This window comes from Psammomys obesus, unplaced genomic scaffold, assembly GCF_907164565.1.
Source record: "Psammomys obesus unplaced genomic scaffold, mPsaObe1.curated_primary_1811, whole genome shotgun sequence".
In the NCBI taxonomy this organism is placed as follows: Eukaryota; Metazoa; Chordata; class Mammalia; order Rodentia; family Muridae; genus Psammomys; species Psammomys obesus.
The window spans coordinates 556,146-572,234 of NW_026594152.1; the positions used below are offsets into that span (position 1 = coordinate 556,146).

General features: G+C 51.5%; 1 protein-coding gene across 1 annotated transcript; it reads right to left on the reverse strand.

Annotated features, from left to right (window-relative positions):
- Positions 1-13,487: 13,487 nt before the first annotated feature.
- Positions 13,488-16,079, reverse strand: Zcchc3 (zinc finger CCHC-type containing 3; the record flags this gene model as incomplete). The annotated part of the gene is made up of 1 exon (XM_055618007.1): positions 13,488-16,079. A coding segment is annotated over one exon (936 nt), but the record flags the coding sequence as incomplete, so codon positions are not given.
- Between the last annotated feature and the right edge of the window lie 10 nt (positions 16,080-16,089).

Genomic DNA, 16,089 nt, shown 5'->3' on the forward strand with positions numbered 1-16,089 from the left:
GACGGAGGGGCGGCCCCGCCCCGCGGCTCGGCCCGGCCCCCGCGAGCTGGGAGCGCGGCGCTCGGGCCGTCTGTGCGGGGGGGGGGGGGGGTCAGCGGCGCGGGCTCAGGCGGGCTCGGCGCGTCCCCGCCGCCCCGGGCCAGCAGAGCTCCGCCGCGCGCCGCGCATTGTTTTGCGGGGCGGAGAAGTCGAGCCTCGTGGGCCCCCGCGGGCTCCGGTCGCGGCCTGGCGCTCCTCCGCGGCCCTGCGCGCCGCCGCCGCCTTCCAGTGTCTTTCTCCCCGCGCGGCCCCGGAGGCGCGCGCGCTCCCCTCCCTCCCGCCGTCTGCGGGCCGCTGCGGCGCGCGCGGGGCCGCCCCGTGTAAACACCGAGGTGCCCGTTCGGGCAGCGGCCGGGCCACGCCTCGCGCTCGGTGCCGCGTCATCCGTTGCTGGGCAGAGAACTCGGCATTTGCATCTCCCAATCGCTGGCTGCCTGGGCGGAGCGGTCTCGCGCCTGGGATGTGGGGGGAGACGGATGAGATCGGTTTCTTTTCTTAGGATGGGGGCCCGAGCGAAGGGGGGATGCGGGACGTGGAGCGCTGCCCATCTGTCCCTCAAAGCTTTTTCTTTCTCCGCCTTGCGTTTGCACGTTTAGTCAGTGACACCTGCCGCCAGGTAGGACTCCTTCCTCTTTCTGGGACACCGATGGCCGGCCGGCCAGGGGAGCCCTGGTGGAGGGATCGAGACTTGGAGAAGGCTTTTAAGGGGACAGACTCACCTTGCGCCTGAAGCCCCTCCCTACTACACACTGGGTCCAGCCACAGGAAGGTTTAACAAATGCTCTGGGGCCCAATAATGGTTTTCACTTTTTGTTTTTAAAAATCTTCGGGGACGCTGAAGAAATCCCCAAGGGCCTAGAATGCCCGCTTTCTAAAGACCAGCCGCACGACGCGCGCTGCCACCCTAGCCTGTCAGGCGGTCCCAGCACGCTCCCCGGCGCACCGCGGGGCAGGGCCACCCTTCCCCGGGAGCGGTGCCGCCTTGTGCGTTTCTCGCACCCCGGGCGCGCCCTGGATCGAGCCCAGCGCGCGCTGCCAGTCCACTCGGGGCGGTTGGGCGCCTGGCCCCGCCCAGGGCGGAGCCTTCCCGGGGGCGTGGCCGAGAGGCCCGCAGGCGGCGCGTGGCGGGGAGGGGCCGCGCTCCCCGGGCTCACCACGTGTGAGCCAGTTGTAGCACCACCCGGCGCGTGCGGCCCTGGGGGGAGGTCACCTTCATGGCGCCCGGGCTTGGCGATGGGAGGGGGCGTGGAGGCCTCGCCCCTCTGTGCCCGAACTGGGAGGGGTCCAGTCAGTATCTGGAAAAGTGACATCCTCTTTAGTGTTGTGGGCATGGTTCAGGGTGGGCAGCGTAGCGTAGACCTCACTCAACTCTGGGTGCGGCGAGGGCTGCGAGGGCGGAGGTGCTGCTTCGGGGTGCGGGATGGTGATGGGGTGGGGCGATGGATGGAGAATCCCCCGTGGGAGGGGGCAGCTCTAAAAGGCACCGATGCTGGAAAGGCTCTCGCTCTGCTCCTGCCAGGGTCCCTTCTCTTTATGAAGCTGGAAATCACTGCATTTTAATCTCCCCAACTGGGGCTTGGGCGGTTCTTTGTTCCGTAGCGTCAGCCTTCCTTCGTTCACTTCCCACCCCTCCGCTTGCTTATCTTCAAGTGCAGATAATGCAGTTTTTCTTTGGCTCAGTGGTCTTACGGATTAAGTGGGATATTGTATGTAAACACGGTCTGGACGCCTAGTAAAATATACAAGTTATCTGGGATTAGATTTCTTAGTAGTTAACCTAGGTCACCAGCAGTACACAGGTATCAACTTCATGAGAAAAATATTAGTGAGCTTTCGATGAATTTTTAAATTGGTACTTTTGCAATTTATTACTCATAATGTTTAAAGTGGGGAGCCAGCGAGATAGCTTCTCAGTCACAGTCACTTGTCTTAAGTTGATGTCCACAGCTCCCAGAGAACTGGACTCCTGCAAATTGCCCTGTGACACGTGCCCTCAGTTCTCCTTCTCTGTCTGTCTCTCTCCCACTCAGACACAAAATAGGCTAATACTTTTTTTTTTTTCTTTTCAGTTGCCCACTAGCCCATGTCTTTACTGTATCCAGACCCTCTGGCTCAGGTGTCTCCATTGGTAGGACCACCCCATTGAGTGATTTGAGTTTGAGCCACTGTTTGGTCCATTTTGGCCAAATGTCATCAAGGTGACAAAGTCTAGAAGGTGCTTCTGGGCCGGACCCTCCAACAATGCTCCCACCATCTGTTGGGACTTCCTAGCCCCTTCCAAATCGCTCTCTGGTCGTCGAAAGCCGCACTGGTGTAGTAAGACCCAGCTACTATCAGACCGGCCTTTGTGTCCCACACATCCACCTGGTTGAATGCCACCTCCAGCATAAGGGACAAGGCTGGGTGGCTGTGGAAGAGGGACACAGAGTCAGTGAGGCAGAGGCGTTCTCTGGACTTCGGGAGCCGGCCAATGTTTTTAAAAGAGTCCTAGAGATTGCTGGCAGAGCTTCCTTTCCGTTGCTTTGAGCCTCTCTACAACCATGTTTTGACCCTGTGGCTGCACTGCATACTAGGCCCTGTGATGGATGCTGTGGAGCTATAGATCAGCTGGCAGAATCTGTTCCTGGGTGCAGGGCAGGGAGGCAAACACAAATTCCGACTTCTCTATTACAGGTGCTAGGACGGAAAGGGCAGCATGGGGCTTCCATGGAGAGAAATGTAATCACCACCACCCCCCTTTTTTTTCCCTTCGAGATACATTTAAGCAGTATGTGAGCCTTTCTAAACTCCCCTAAAGGAGAGGCCATTTAACATGCAACTGAATTAGAAGCCAGGGCTACTGAAGCACAGAACTGACTCCTGTTTTACTTTATTTCCTGGGTGGGATTGGCCACAGAACCATGGCTACGTGGAGATCCAAGAACAACTAATGGTTGTTGTTTCTCTTCTCCAGTCATGTGGGTCTTGGGGGTCCTCTCACTTGCTGGGGGCCCTTCTTAGACAAGGTTGAAAGTTACGAGAATGAGCGCCTGGGACTGAAAGGATGCTAGAGCCTGGGTGCAGGCTCAGAATACGAACTCTTCATAGATCCTTAGAAAGATAGAGCAGTTGAATGAAATGGCAGGTGGAAAGGCTGGAGATGAATAAGGAGTGGGGATGAGGCACTGAAGGATTAGGGAATAAAATGTCCTCGAGACCAGAGTGTAGGAATAGAATAAGGAATAGAATGAGTTTTGTGTGCAGCTGGGGCTGGGGGGGACAGTTTAGTAGTTAAACCTTAGACCCCAAATTATGGAGTTCCCAGGCAGAAAATTCCAGTATTAGTTGTGGGGTAAAATAATCAGAATTGTGTTTTAGGAAGATTAAGGATTATTTAATCCTTAATGAAGGAAAAAAATTAAGATTTTTCAAATTTATTTTTTAAATTCTGGGTATGTGTGGGTATGTGCATGTGAATGCAAGGCCCCTGGAGGCAAGTCAGGTTGGCTCTAGTGAGCTGCCTGGCATGCTTGCTAAAAGCTGAATCCTTGGGTCCTCTACAAGACTGGCACATGTTCTTCACTGCTGAGCCATCTCTCCAGTCCCCAAGTTAAGGGTTCTCATAGGGATGAACTAGAGAAGGGAGCTTTGTGGAGTTTGGTTTCGTTTCAGAGTCCCAGAGTGCTACTCATGGTCATCTTAAACTTCTCAGCTGTGATGGCCGCTGCACCACAGCCTCCCAGTCTTGGAGTAATCCCACCCTTCCCAAGGAGGATAGGTGCTAAGACCCCTCCAAGTTTCCCAGAACGCATGACTTTCCCAGTGTAACTAAGCACATGCCGTACTGTGTCGATAACTTTTGTAAGTGAATACTAGTTTCACAACAGTGAAACTAGTATTCGTTTTTTTATGCACAATTTATTTTTGTTGTTGTTTTGAGCGTTTCTTTGTGTAGCCCCGGCTGTCCTGGAACTAACCCTGTAGACCAGGCTGGCATTGAACTCGGGGATCTGCCTGCCTCCACCTCCTGAGTGCTGGGATTAAAGGTGTGTGCCACCATCATCCCACACACTCTTTTTTAAAGATTCACTTGTATGACAGGTGTATGCAGACAGAGGCCCACGGAGGCCATACCATAGCTCAGTTGGTAGAGTGTTTGCAACAAATGCGTGCAGCCCCGGAGGTTTTCAGATCCCTGGGACTATCCAGGACTAGGTGTGATGGTGCAGCACTGTGAAGGCAGAGGGGCCAGAGGTTCAAGGTTCATCTGCTGTACAAGCTGAAGACAGCTGGGCTGCTCGAGATCTTTCTACATGGACACGTGAATGACTTGTTTCGCAGACTGGTGCCCTTAGAAGTCGGTGGACACTTTAAGTGTAGCCTAGAGGTGGGTCTTCCGGCCCTGGAAGGAGGTATCTAAATACCCATCCTCCCCCATCTTTTCTTTTGAGGTAAGCAGGGTTTTCCTCGTTGTTGTTTGTTTTGTTTTGCCATGTCCATCTACCATACCAGGCTCTCTGGCTTTCTACTGCCAAGATCATTCAATCATGAACGGAAACCTCACAAACCCTCAGTTGAAAGAAACCTGTTTATAACTTAATTGCTTCAGGCAGTTGTTACAGTTACTAAAAGCTGACTTTTTTTTTTTTTTTTTTTTTTTTTTTTTTTTTTTTTTTTTTTTTTTTGCTTCCCTCTCGCCTGTTTCCTTGGGATAAGTTTATGGAAAGAGACCCAGCTATACCAGGAGACACACATGCAGTGGAGCTGGAGAGGGGCCACAGTGCTTGAGACCATTCACTGCCCTTCCAGAGGACCTGAGTTTGATTCCAAGAACCCAAATGGAGTGGCTCACGATTGCCTGTTGAACTCCAGTTTCAGGAGGACCCTGCACTTCTGGCCTTGGCGAGTACGTGCGTTCACGTGTACATACTCGTATCTGTCTCTATCTGTGTATGTATAATTTTTTTAAATGTACACACATTTAAGGCTGGGGCATGCATGAGGCTCTGGGTTTAATCCCAGGCCCAAATCAAAATAACAAAAGGTGCAGTATATGTTCCCTGAGTGTAAGAGGGTGCGGCCAACCTTGGATTCTGGCTTGCTTTTGTTTATTTATTCACCGTTACACTTTGTGTGTGTGTGTGTGTGTGTGTGTACATGCATGTATGCCACGGCACATGAATGGAGGTCAGAGGATGTCTCTTCTTCCAGAATGTGGGTTCCAGGGATTAACCTCTGGTCTTTAGGTTTGGCAGCAGCATCTTAACCTGCTGAGCCATCTTGCCAGCCCCATCTTTCTTTTTAGTGTGTAGTCAGCTCCTTGACACCTGGGACTTTTAAATAGTCACCGAGTTTAAATGGTCTTTTTAAGTAGCAGTCATTTAAAAAAAAAAAAAAAGAATATACTAATATGATAATTTCCCCAAAAATACAGGTAGTATTAAAAAAAAAAAAAAAAGCCAGGCAGTGATCGTCCCTGCCTTTATTCCCAGCAGGCCAGAGGCATAAGCAGGCAGATCTTTATGTGTTCAAGGTCAGCTTCTCTACAGAGAGAGTCCCAGGAAAGCCAGCACTACATAGAGAAGCCCAGTCTCTGGAAAAAAAAAATTCCAGGTAGTAAAAATATCTTTGACTGAACTTTGTATATGTAATTATCACAGTCAAAGCAAATACTCCATCCAAGAACAAGAAGGGGAACAAAGAGGCTGGAAAGGTGGCTCAGTAGCTAAGTGCACATGATGCTCTTCCAAAGGACCCAGCTTCAAATCACAGCACCTATATGGTTGCTCACAAATATCCATAATGCTAGTTCAGGGGATGCAACACTCTTACCTGGCCTCTGTAGACACCAGACACACAAGTGGTGCACAGACATACATTCAGGCAAAACTCATACACATTAAGAGGGAAAAAAAGGTGGAGCTCAAGACCAGCCTTACCTTCATGTTGAGTTTAGGCCAGTCAGGGCCACGTATTGAGGCCCTATCTTTAAAAATAAAATAGAACTAAAAGCCAGCGGAGCTGGGGCTCTGTAGTTCTGGAGCTTGTTTAATATGCAAGTCAGAGCCCAGGGGTCCATCGCCAGCACAGCAGAAATAAACAAAGACTAAAAGAAATTCTTAATAAGTACATGAAAGCCATTTCAGTATTAAGTATTCAAATTAAATAAAATGTCATTTTACTAAACAGTAGAAATAGAATTTTAATAAATTATAAGTTGCGTAGTTACACTTTGCAGTTTATTTGCTTTTGTGGTCTTTTAAATTTTTAAGCAGAGGGCCTAAAGGCACTTGCCATCAAGTGTGACGACCAGAGTTCAATCCCTGGGACCCACATGGTGGAGGGAGAGGACCAGCTCCTATGAGTTATCCATGACCTCCCTCCAGACTGGCACAGTGGCATTTTTTTTCTCCCCAAAATAAATAAATGTAGTGAAAAAAAAAACTTTAAAAAAAAGCATAAACGTTTCAAATGGCCACATGAAAATACAGGATAGAAACATCTCAAAATCAGATTCTTCAGCTTTAGAGCCAATGCGTTACTGTTTATTCTGAGTCCGCTGTGTAAACTCAGACTCTCATAAGGACATAGGGAGATGTGCCTATGCAGGAACCAAATGTGTGCCGGGAGGAATTTTCCTCGAAACCAGTGTATGCAGCTGCCTCTGGCTCCTGGGGTGTAGGGCTGGCTGACTGGAGGGCTCTGAATTAATTTGCTTGTAGAATGTTACCTATAACAACCTTTAAGCAATTTAGAGCTTACAAATACGCTGCTAAAACTCAAGGTAGACCATCAGCTTGTTCTTTTAAGAGAGAGATTATTTCTGGCATGCTTCAATAGCTGAGGTCGCGTGGCGTTCGTAAAAGGCAGGCTGCATTTCACTTTTTAAAAAAGATTTTTATGTGTATGAGTATTCTGCCTGCATGTATGCTCTACACACAACATGTACCCAGAGAGGCTCGAAGAACTGGAGTCACAGACAGTTGTGAACAACCACGTGGGTCCTGGGAATTGAACCCATGTCCTCCCTGGAAGACCAGCAAATGCCCTTAACTGCTAAGCCATCTCTCCTGTCCTTGAGTCAGTTTTGTTTTTTTCTGAGTTCTCTGCAGACAATGTACCCATTATCCACACAGCTACTTGGTATCTGACTGCACAGCATTTCTGTAGTGCATCCTTTTCTGCGCCCCAGAAGGTCCATAAGATTGGAGGGCACATCCGGCTTTCTCTTCTCACTATGGTGAGTCCCAAGCACCTAGCAGAGCTTCACGTACTGGAGGCTCCTAATGTGTGTTCAGGAAGGGAAGGCGTAATCAGCTAGTGTAGACACAACTGTGCTAAATCCACGCCAACTGTCCGGCTCCCAAACACCCATCTTCCGTCCTAGCCTAGTTCTCTGGGACATCCAGGAAGAGAAGACAAGTGTATTTGGATTCATCATGCACCCTGGCTATCCTGGAACTACTTACTATATGGCACAGACAGTCCTTAAACTCAGAGATCCACCTGCCCTTGCCTCTTGAATGCTGGCATGAACGGCGTTCACCACCATGCCTGGCCCTTGAATAAATTTCTTCACTTAAAACATTTTGTTTTCAGAGATTGCACAGCTGGATGGCTCAGCTCAGCAGGTGGGTAGAGGTGCTTTCTCTCTGAGGATACAAACATGATAACCTGAGTTTGATAACCCGAACACACACAAAGGCGAAAAGAGAGAACCAGCTCCACAAAGTTGTCCTTTGACCTCTATACACACTGCGATACCTGCGTCCAAGTATCATACTCACATGTAATTTTTTTTTTTAACTATGAAGCCAGACATGATGTACACCTTTAATCCCAGCACTCATGATGAAGAGGCTGGTAGCTGTGAGTTTCAGGCCTGATCTTTAGAGTTGAGCTCCAGGACTGCCAGGAGTACCGAATAGAGAGACTGTATTCAAACAAACAACCATCAGAGATTACGATAGCTAGCCTATGTGTGTCACAAGGATGTGTGAGTGTGTGTGCATTTGTGTAGGCCAGAGCTCCATATCAGGTGTCCTCTGTGGCTCCGTGCCTTATTTTCTGGAGATGGTCTCTAAAGGAGAACCATTTTTTAGAGCATTGAAACTGTTCCATGGCTTGTTTCAAACTTAGACTGACTCACCTGGCGTGGTGGGTACGCCTGTGACCCCAGCACTCAGGAAGCTGAGGCGGCAGGAGGCCATCAGCAAAGAAGAAATGAAATTAGAAGTAAGAAAAGAGCTGGGTTCAGTGGCACACACCTGCAATCCCAGCAACCAGGGAGGCAGAGGCAGGTGAGTTCGAGGCCAGCCTGGTCTACATGGGGAGTCCAGGACAGCCAAGGCTACCCAGAGAAACCTGTCTTGAAAAACCAACCAATCAAACAAATAAATAAAAGAAAAAGCTTAAGTTTCTTGAGCTAGGTAGCAAGATCATGCTTAGGGCTTTAAGACTGCCTGGCTAAAGAGATTCTACCTCAAAACGAAACTAAAACATTTTTTTTTCTTCCATGGATTAAGAGAATTTATCCCTCAGTTTTAATATGTTTGGGATCCAGGAGTTAGGCTGGATTCAATAAAAGCCAAATATTAATTAGGCCAACATCTCATGAGCTCAGCATCAAAAGGCCCAGTCAGTCATGGGCCCCCCTTGCCACATGTCAGTGATGGCTGGCCTACAAGGAGACCCCTGATTTCCTCATCTTCCTGCCTTCACTTCCCAAGAGCTGAGAGCAGTCTTTCACCATGCCCAGCTTGCAATTTGGATTTAAAATAACAAGGAAGAGGGACCAGGTGATGTTGACCCGTAATCCAGCACTGGAGAGGCCGAGCTAAGATGATTGCTGTGAGCTCATAGCCACCGTGAGCTACACAGCGAGATGCTGTCTCAACACGCCTAAATAAATAAACATGAACAAAGAAAGATGACGAATTTCTTGATAATTTGGGAAAAAAACTGGCTTAGCCAGGGTACATTAAGCCCGTGGCCCACATGTTCACTGCCTAAAACTGCTTTAATAGAAATGGGCACGTATTGTTCGGTTTCCTAATACAAAATGAGGCCCGATAGCACTTGGGCTGCAACTAGCAGAGGGGCCTTTCTCCAGTTCCTTCTAATCTGGAGAATTCCTTTTTTAAAAAAATCAAGCCGAAAGGATGTCAGTGTCACTGTTCATTGGCGGCGTCCCTGGGCAGAGGGCCGGGTACTGAGTTGTGGGAGCCTGCTGATTGGTGAACTGCACTGTGGGGCTTGCTGCCCATTGGCTGAGTCGCTGGAGCGTGAGTTACGGGCCACCGAGGCCCGCGCCGCCGCCGTTCCCATGGCAACCAAGGCTTGGAAGAGCGACTTAGAGCTGGGTGCCGCGCCCGCTCCCGCTGGCTCCCAGCGCAGGGGGCAGGGCGGCCTGGAGGAGAGTACTGGGGCCCCACTCGGGGTCTTGAAGGGACACTTGCTACCACCTGGAGGGGGTTGGACGAGCCATCCTCAAACAAAGCAAAGTGGTCCGTAACTCCACCTCGCCCTGACCGCCTTGACCGGTGGCGTTTTGAATACAGAACCTGGCACAGGTTAGCCCCCAGTTCTCCATTAGAGAAAACGATGGAGGAAGGAAGAGGGTGCCTGAAGATGTGTGAGGCCGGTACCTGCCCTTGTGGACTCCTAGCGCCAGGGTTATGACAGCCTTGGACAAATGCACACAGGCTAAGTGGAGCAATGAGGAACGGGCGTCTTACTGTGTGTGTGGAACTCTGAAAGCCACTGCTGTGTGGCTCCTGTTCTATTTCGCAGGCTCGGGGCTTTTCTGGGGGTCTGAGAGCAGTGTCACTCACCCGCCTCCCCAGTGCTGGGATTAAAGGCGTGTGCACCACCACTGCCCAGCCAGACCGGGCTTTTTGGCGACCCGGCATTGCTGATTGACTTCAGGTGTTCATGCCTGTATGGCGAGCACTGTAACAGCTCTAAACTCTTACCCTCTTCCCAAACGTTGAGTCTCTCTCGATCTTGCTGCACTCTGTGCAGATTCAAGGCATCAGTTCCCACCAGGTAAACGGTACTCAGCTTCTGGCTGGGCTTTTCTTTTTCCTCTTTACTGGACACCTAAAAACTCATCCCTGGGCTTGTGGCTGTAGCTCAGAGATAGAGGGCCTGCTTAATCTGTGTGTGCAAGCCTTGAAACTATAAATAAATAAAAATATCCCAAACAAGAACGTACCCCATATTACTTCCCTCCTTAAAAACCCTTCAGTGACTCATTTTTAGACTTAAATTTGTTCCCCCCCTCTCCAATCTCTCCTTGCCCTGTAGCTCAGGATAGCTTCAAATTCAACATCCTCCTGCTTTAGCCTATGGAGTGCTGGAATGACAGGCATGAGCCACCTTGAAATTGAGTCTCTTGCCCAGGCTCTCTCTATATTTTATATAGAATTTGCAATTCTCCTGGCTCAGCCTCCCAAGTGCAAGTGCTAGGATCCCAGGTGTGTGTCCCCTGGGAGCCCACCTGACAGGGATGAAGATATTCTAGAGAGATGCTTGGCGCCTTCCTTTGGCTATGAGGTTGTTTTGGGATATTTGATCCTACTGTGAACCCCAAAATTGTGAACCTAAAATCCTGCTTTTTGTTTGGTGTGATTGAGCCCTATCACACACTCTTAATAAAAGAACTTTCTGTTAATTGTAAACAGGTGATTATGGTGTGGTTCACCCAGCCCTAGTACACACCTTTAATCCAAGAGCTTTCTGTACACCAGATTTAATAAAGTTAACCCTAGGTCAAGAGACAGAGCAGGAGACCAGGGATTAAGGAGTAGAAGGGACTTTGAGTGGAGAAGAGTTTTTAGCTCAAGCTCTGGCTTTAGCTTAGGCATCGGCTCCTAAGCTCCCTGGCTTTTTGGACTTTGAACTAGCAAGCTGTTGGCCTTGGGTTTTTTTGGCCTTTTCCTCTTGGGCTGTCAGTTGTACTAGTGAGCCTTTTGGGTTTTTTCCATCTGGACCTGAGCTGAGAAGGAATGTCAGCTGGGTGTATTCTCTGCCTCTCTGAGCTAGCAGGTTTTCACCCAGCAGCAACTGGCTCCCAAGTTTTATTGGTAAATAGAATTGTTGGGATTTTCATTAGAAACAAACAAACAAAAAGCATGAGGTTATATCAACACAGGAAAATCCAAGGAATCTGACTTTCCTCAGGAGTCTCACGTTAGGAAAAGACAAGACTGACCAGCGGTGCCAGCCAGGACCTCACACAGTCCCAACACTTGACAGCCATCTTATGAGACCCACTGGAGCAGTCACAGGACAGCCTGACCAGGACTGCTCAGTCGTGTCTACCTCTATTCAAACCCAAAGCTTGCGTTAGGTCCCAAAAGATGGACCTGACCTCCTCTTCTCAAAGTGGCCACATTGAATACATCTCTTTTCTCTGCTTTTCACTATCGTTTAACTGCCCAATGCAGGATGAGTGGCTCACTCTAGCATGTTCTGGCCTGCCAGAGCCCAAGCTCTGCCACTCACATGTAGTGGGGATGGGATTCAGATTTCCACCATTTTACCAGTGGTAGTACTCCGGGTACCTCAGCTCTGTGGTGATCTTGACATCACTGCTGCCACCAAGTTCAGGGGCCATCCATGTTTAATACCTACAGCATGCACACACACCTGGGCTGGGGCACTGGGTTTCACTCGTTTTTAGAGTCTTCCCACTGTTTATTTTAATTGCTGTTTTGCCTAGGTCAGCAGCACTCTTGTTCTCTCTCAATTCACCCCCTTACCTTCTTGTCCTTTTCATGTCACTTAAGGGTATTTTTGGTTTGGTTTTAAGACAGGATCTCACTATGTAGCTCTGGCTATCTCAGATCGATGTGCGAACCCAGCTGGTCTCTGCTTCCCCAGGTGCTGGGATTAACGACCCACTTCAGGTATTTTCTGTGGGAAGTTACCTCTGACCCCAGTCTGAAGCAGCTTTCCTTGTCCAACTTCTCCCTGCATGCATCTGTGTGACCAGGACACTGCTGAGCTCCAGAAACCTCCAAAAGGCCCTTTACAAATGTTGAAGTGGACAAACAGAGAATTGACTGGAAGCCCCGAGACAGATACGGCCTCCTAGCCCCAATGTCTGGCCTTGTCTCTAGCCACATATGCAACCCTCCGCTGACCTGAATCCTGTCTGTCCCCGGGTCATGGCAGGCAGGCATGTCTCCTCAGCTGTGTGTGCTCTGCCTGCTACTGGGTTTCCCTTCGCCTCTTCGAGGGAAGGCCTTGATTTGCTTCGGACGGGTCTAGCCAGGCGGGTTTGTTTTGTTTGCCACGGCAAGTGTCTGAAGCACAAGCTGCCGGCTTGGTGACCTGTCCACCGATCCTCACCATGGCCCTACCTAGCAGATGGCGGCTCCACAGTGCCACGCTAGGCCTGTTTTCGGCAGGCACGGGCTCTGGAAAGCTCCACAAACGCACTGGTCCGGCAGCCTCCTTGAGGAATTGCAGCTCGCGGGGCTGCGCTCTGATGGGAGAGGAAGCTGGGGGAGGTTTGGTGTGTTCCAGCCTGGGCCAGGACCGTCTGTAGGAGGCTCTGGCGCGCATCCCGAGGGGGATGGGCAGGGAAGCTGTTTCTTCCTCGGGATTCCAGGAGGTGGGGGAGGGGCGTTGAGGGAAGCCGCCTTCAAACACCAGCTCCTAGGCACACAGCCTGCTGGGAGGAAGGGGGTGGGGAGCATGCTGAAAGCCCGCTTTCTCTAGGAGGCCGCAAGCCCTGTCAGGGGGAGGAAGAATATAGGGGGAAGAGGAGGAAGGGGAGGGAGTTACTCCGGAGGAATGACTGATGGCTCTTCGATCCTGGAAGGAGAGGGGTTGAACTGGTTAAAAAGCAAGTTCTCAAGAGCCTTGCAGGCCCTAGGCTCAGGTCAGTTCTGCAAAATCCTCAAGTCGCAAATTCTGCGAATCCACATGGTGGGAACTTTATCTTCAAACACCTCAACGCTGGAAGCCCTTCAAGGGGTTAGCGGCAGTGAAGCACTGCATACGGGTCCAGAGACCTGGCCTCTGTTCCGCCCACACGCTAAGCTCGCCCTCACGTAGCTCCAGTGTTGTTCTGCGCGCGCAGGCGCAAACACACAAACATCTGTTCCCAGTAATCTCAGCGCATCTGGGAGGTCTAGGCAGGACTCCCGAGTTCTGTGTCAGGCCAGGTGGTGCGGGCCTGTGCTCGCCATCTCTGAGTTCCATGACAGCCTGGGCTACAAAGAAACGCTGCTTCAAAAGACCCCCCACCCACCCAAAAAAGAAGCCCAACCCCAAACCTGAAAAAGTTACACCAAATAGTTTAACAGTGAGCTGAGCGCAAAGCACTGGGTTTGGGTAACTGCAGAAAGCCTGGCCACCGATGCCTGTAGGTTAGAGAAATAGCAGAGGGAAGGGTTTGACCTCTGGGTTCTGCAACTTCATCTAACGCTTCAGGAAAAAACAAACAGAAAACACAGTTATAAGAAAGATAAATATTTATTCAGAACAAATCTTAGCAATTGATTTTACATTCTACGCCACGAGGAAATAGCAAAACAGTAAAGAGAAGACGAAAACTGAAGAGCAGTTTACTGTCTCTCACTTTAACTTGCTAACACTTAGTCGACTCAGACCCTCTGTCCGTGGCCTGTTTCCCCAAGAACATTTTCGAGTTTACAGTTCACTCATGATTCTGGGTTAAAAACACCTTTCCCCTGAGGGTCAGAGTTCAGTGGCTGATGAGCTCTCGCTAACCTTTTTAGGGTTCCTAAGTAGCCGAGGCAGAGGTGCAAATGTAAACATCCGTAGTTTCTCTTCTGAGGGGCAGTTTCTCACGGTGACAGTGGACGGGGTAGGCCCCGGAACATTTCAGATGCCGTACTCTACGGACTGATCGACTGATCCGTACCTAGAGTGTGTTCCCTGGTCCCTTCCCTACCCCAAATACTATGAAATGGCAGGACAAGCTTCCTCTCTGCTCATCCAGGGATGGTGTCTCAGCGCTGTGTGGGCTCATCGCTGTGGAGAGAGCAGACTTCCTTGGCCCACCAGTGTGGAGGAGATCGTGAAGTGTGAGAGGTAGTGGGATGAGCACCGGGCTTGGGGTCAGGGGACTCTACAATGGGCTATGTGAGGCTCCATGCGCTGTGCACTTGGGCCAGTCACTGAACCTGCCTGGGGTCTCTCACCTGCTGGAAACCACCCTTCCTGGAGGCAGACGTGAGACAACCACTGTAAGGTTGAAGCCAGCCTATTCTGTGAGTGCGGCCAGTTCCAGGCAGGCTGAGACAAGGCACACTGACACCCAGTCTCAAAACACAAAACCAAAAGCAACCTCTCCCCAAGAACCGCCCCAAGCAAACAAACAAACAAACAAAGCAAAACCGAAACAAACACCTCTTGGGTCTTCTCCAGCAGGAGAGCCTTAGCTCCACCATCCTATAGAAATGCGGCTTCTGAGTCACCACAAGGAGCTGTCACAGGTAGGTACACTTTTATGCCACGGGAGGCCCTTGACAACCGTTCAGAGCTTATTCAATTACACACTTGTAGCAACACTGATTTCACAAAAGTCTGACACCACATAGAAGCAGCAAATGAAAAGGGCCCAGCCGAGAGCTGCAAAAGGTACACTCTGCCGTTCTGACCGACAGAAGCCAGTCAGCAAAGTTCTCAATCCAATACAACACTTGCTGGCGTGCCTATCCCTCGTCGGGCGGGCTCTGTACCGGGAGCTGAGGCAGAAGGATGACCAAGGCAGCCCGAAGGGCAAGAATCTTCTGAGGAGAAGACGTATGAGGACGGAGGTAGTAGAAAATACAAGGTGTGGTGTGTGTGTGTATGTCGACGACAAGACCAAAACAAACGCAAAACGGGAGGATAAGGGGGGAGGGGAGGGGGCGGCAACGTGCCTGCTCACTGCAGTCCCCAATCGTCCTTTCGGTAGAATTCACCATGAACAGGCCAAAAAGGCGCGCTCACGATTCTGAAAAGGCATACAGAGAACGTCTCCGGTGGCTTTCAGAAACATCTCGGTCCAAAACGATTAAAAAAAAAAAAAAAAATCTTAAGAAAAAAGTTTTGGCACTTAAGAGGGGTAAGCTGGCTGTGTGCTCACGGGCAGACGCGCGCGTTCAGTGGCCCGCCACGCCGGGGAGCTGAGCGGCCACGGAATTGTGGACGGCTTTGGGACACTGGGCAAAGGCGTGTCCCCTCTTGCCACAGAGGTTGCACACGATGACCTTCCGGCAGTAGGGGCTCAGGTGGCCCTCCTCCCCACACCTGAAACACCTGTCCTGGCTGCAGGTGCCGCTCATGTGGGTCCGGGAACCACACTTGAAGCACGTCTTGGGCTGCCCCTTGTACCAGCTGTAGCCCCTCTCGGCGCCCAAGAAGAAGGCCCCGGGCAGGTGCCGCACCCCGCCCTCCCCCTGGCGCAGCTCGATCTCGCACTTGTACTCCCCGGTCCAGATGCCAAACCTGTCGGTCACTTTGACGGGCACGGCCAGCACGTCGCAGTGGCGCTTGAGCCAGGTCACGATGTCCTCCACGTCCACGGTCTCGTTCCGGAAGAGGATGAAGAGGGTCTTCAGGCTGGACTTGCTCCGCCCCAAAACCACGAAGTTGTCCCAGCAGTCCTCCAGCTCGCGCTTCTCCTCGTAGACGCGGAGGAACAGGGCCAGCTTGTCCGCGGATCGGAAGCTCACGTCGAACTCGCGGCTGCCGGGGACCTGAATGACGGCGTAGATGTCGTCGGGGTCCATGCCGATGGAGCGCAGGATGAGCGCGCCCACCACGAAGTCCCGGGTCGGGCAGGCGCCCTCGTCTCCCTGGAAACAGATGCGCACGAGGAAGCGGCCCTTGCCGGGCCCGGCGGCCGGCGGCTCGTCCTGGGGCGCCTCGTCCTGGGCCGGCCGCTCGGCCGCCTCGTCGGGCCCGGCGGGGGTCGCCGCGGCCGCGGCCGCCTCGGCCCTCTTCCGCCGACTCGGGTCTCCCGCGCCCTTCTTCCTGCAGGCGTCCGCCGCCTCCCCCGCGGGGTCCCGACGGCGGCCCTTCGGGTCCCCGCGCCCGGCCGGGGGG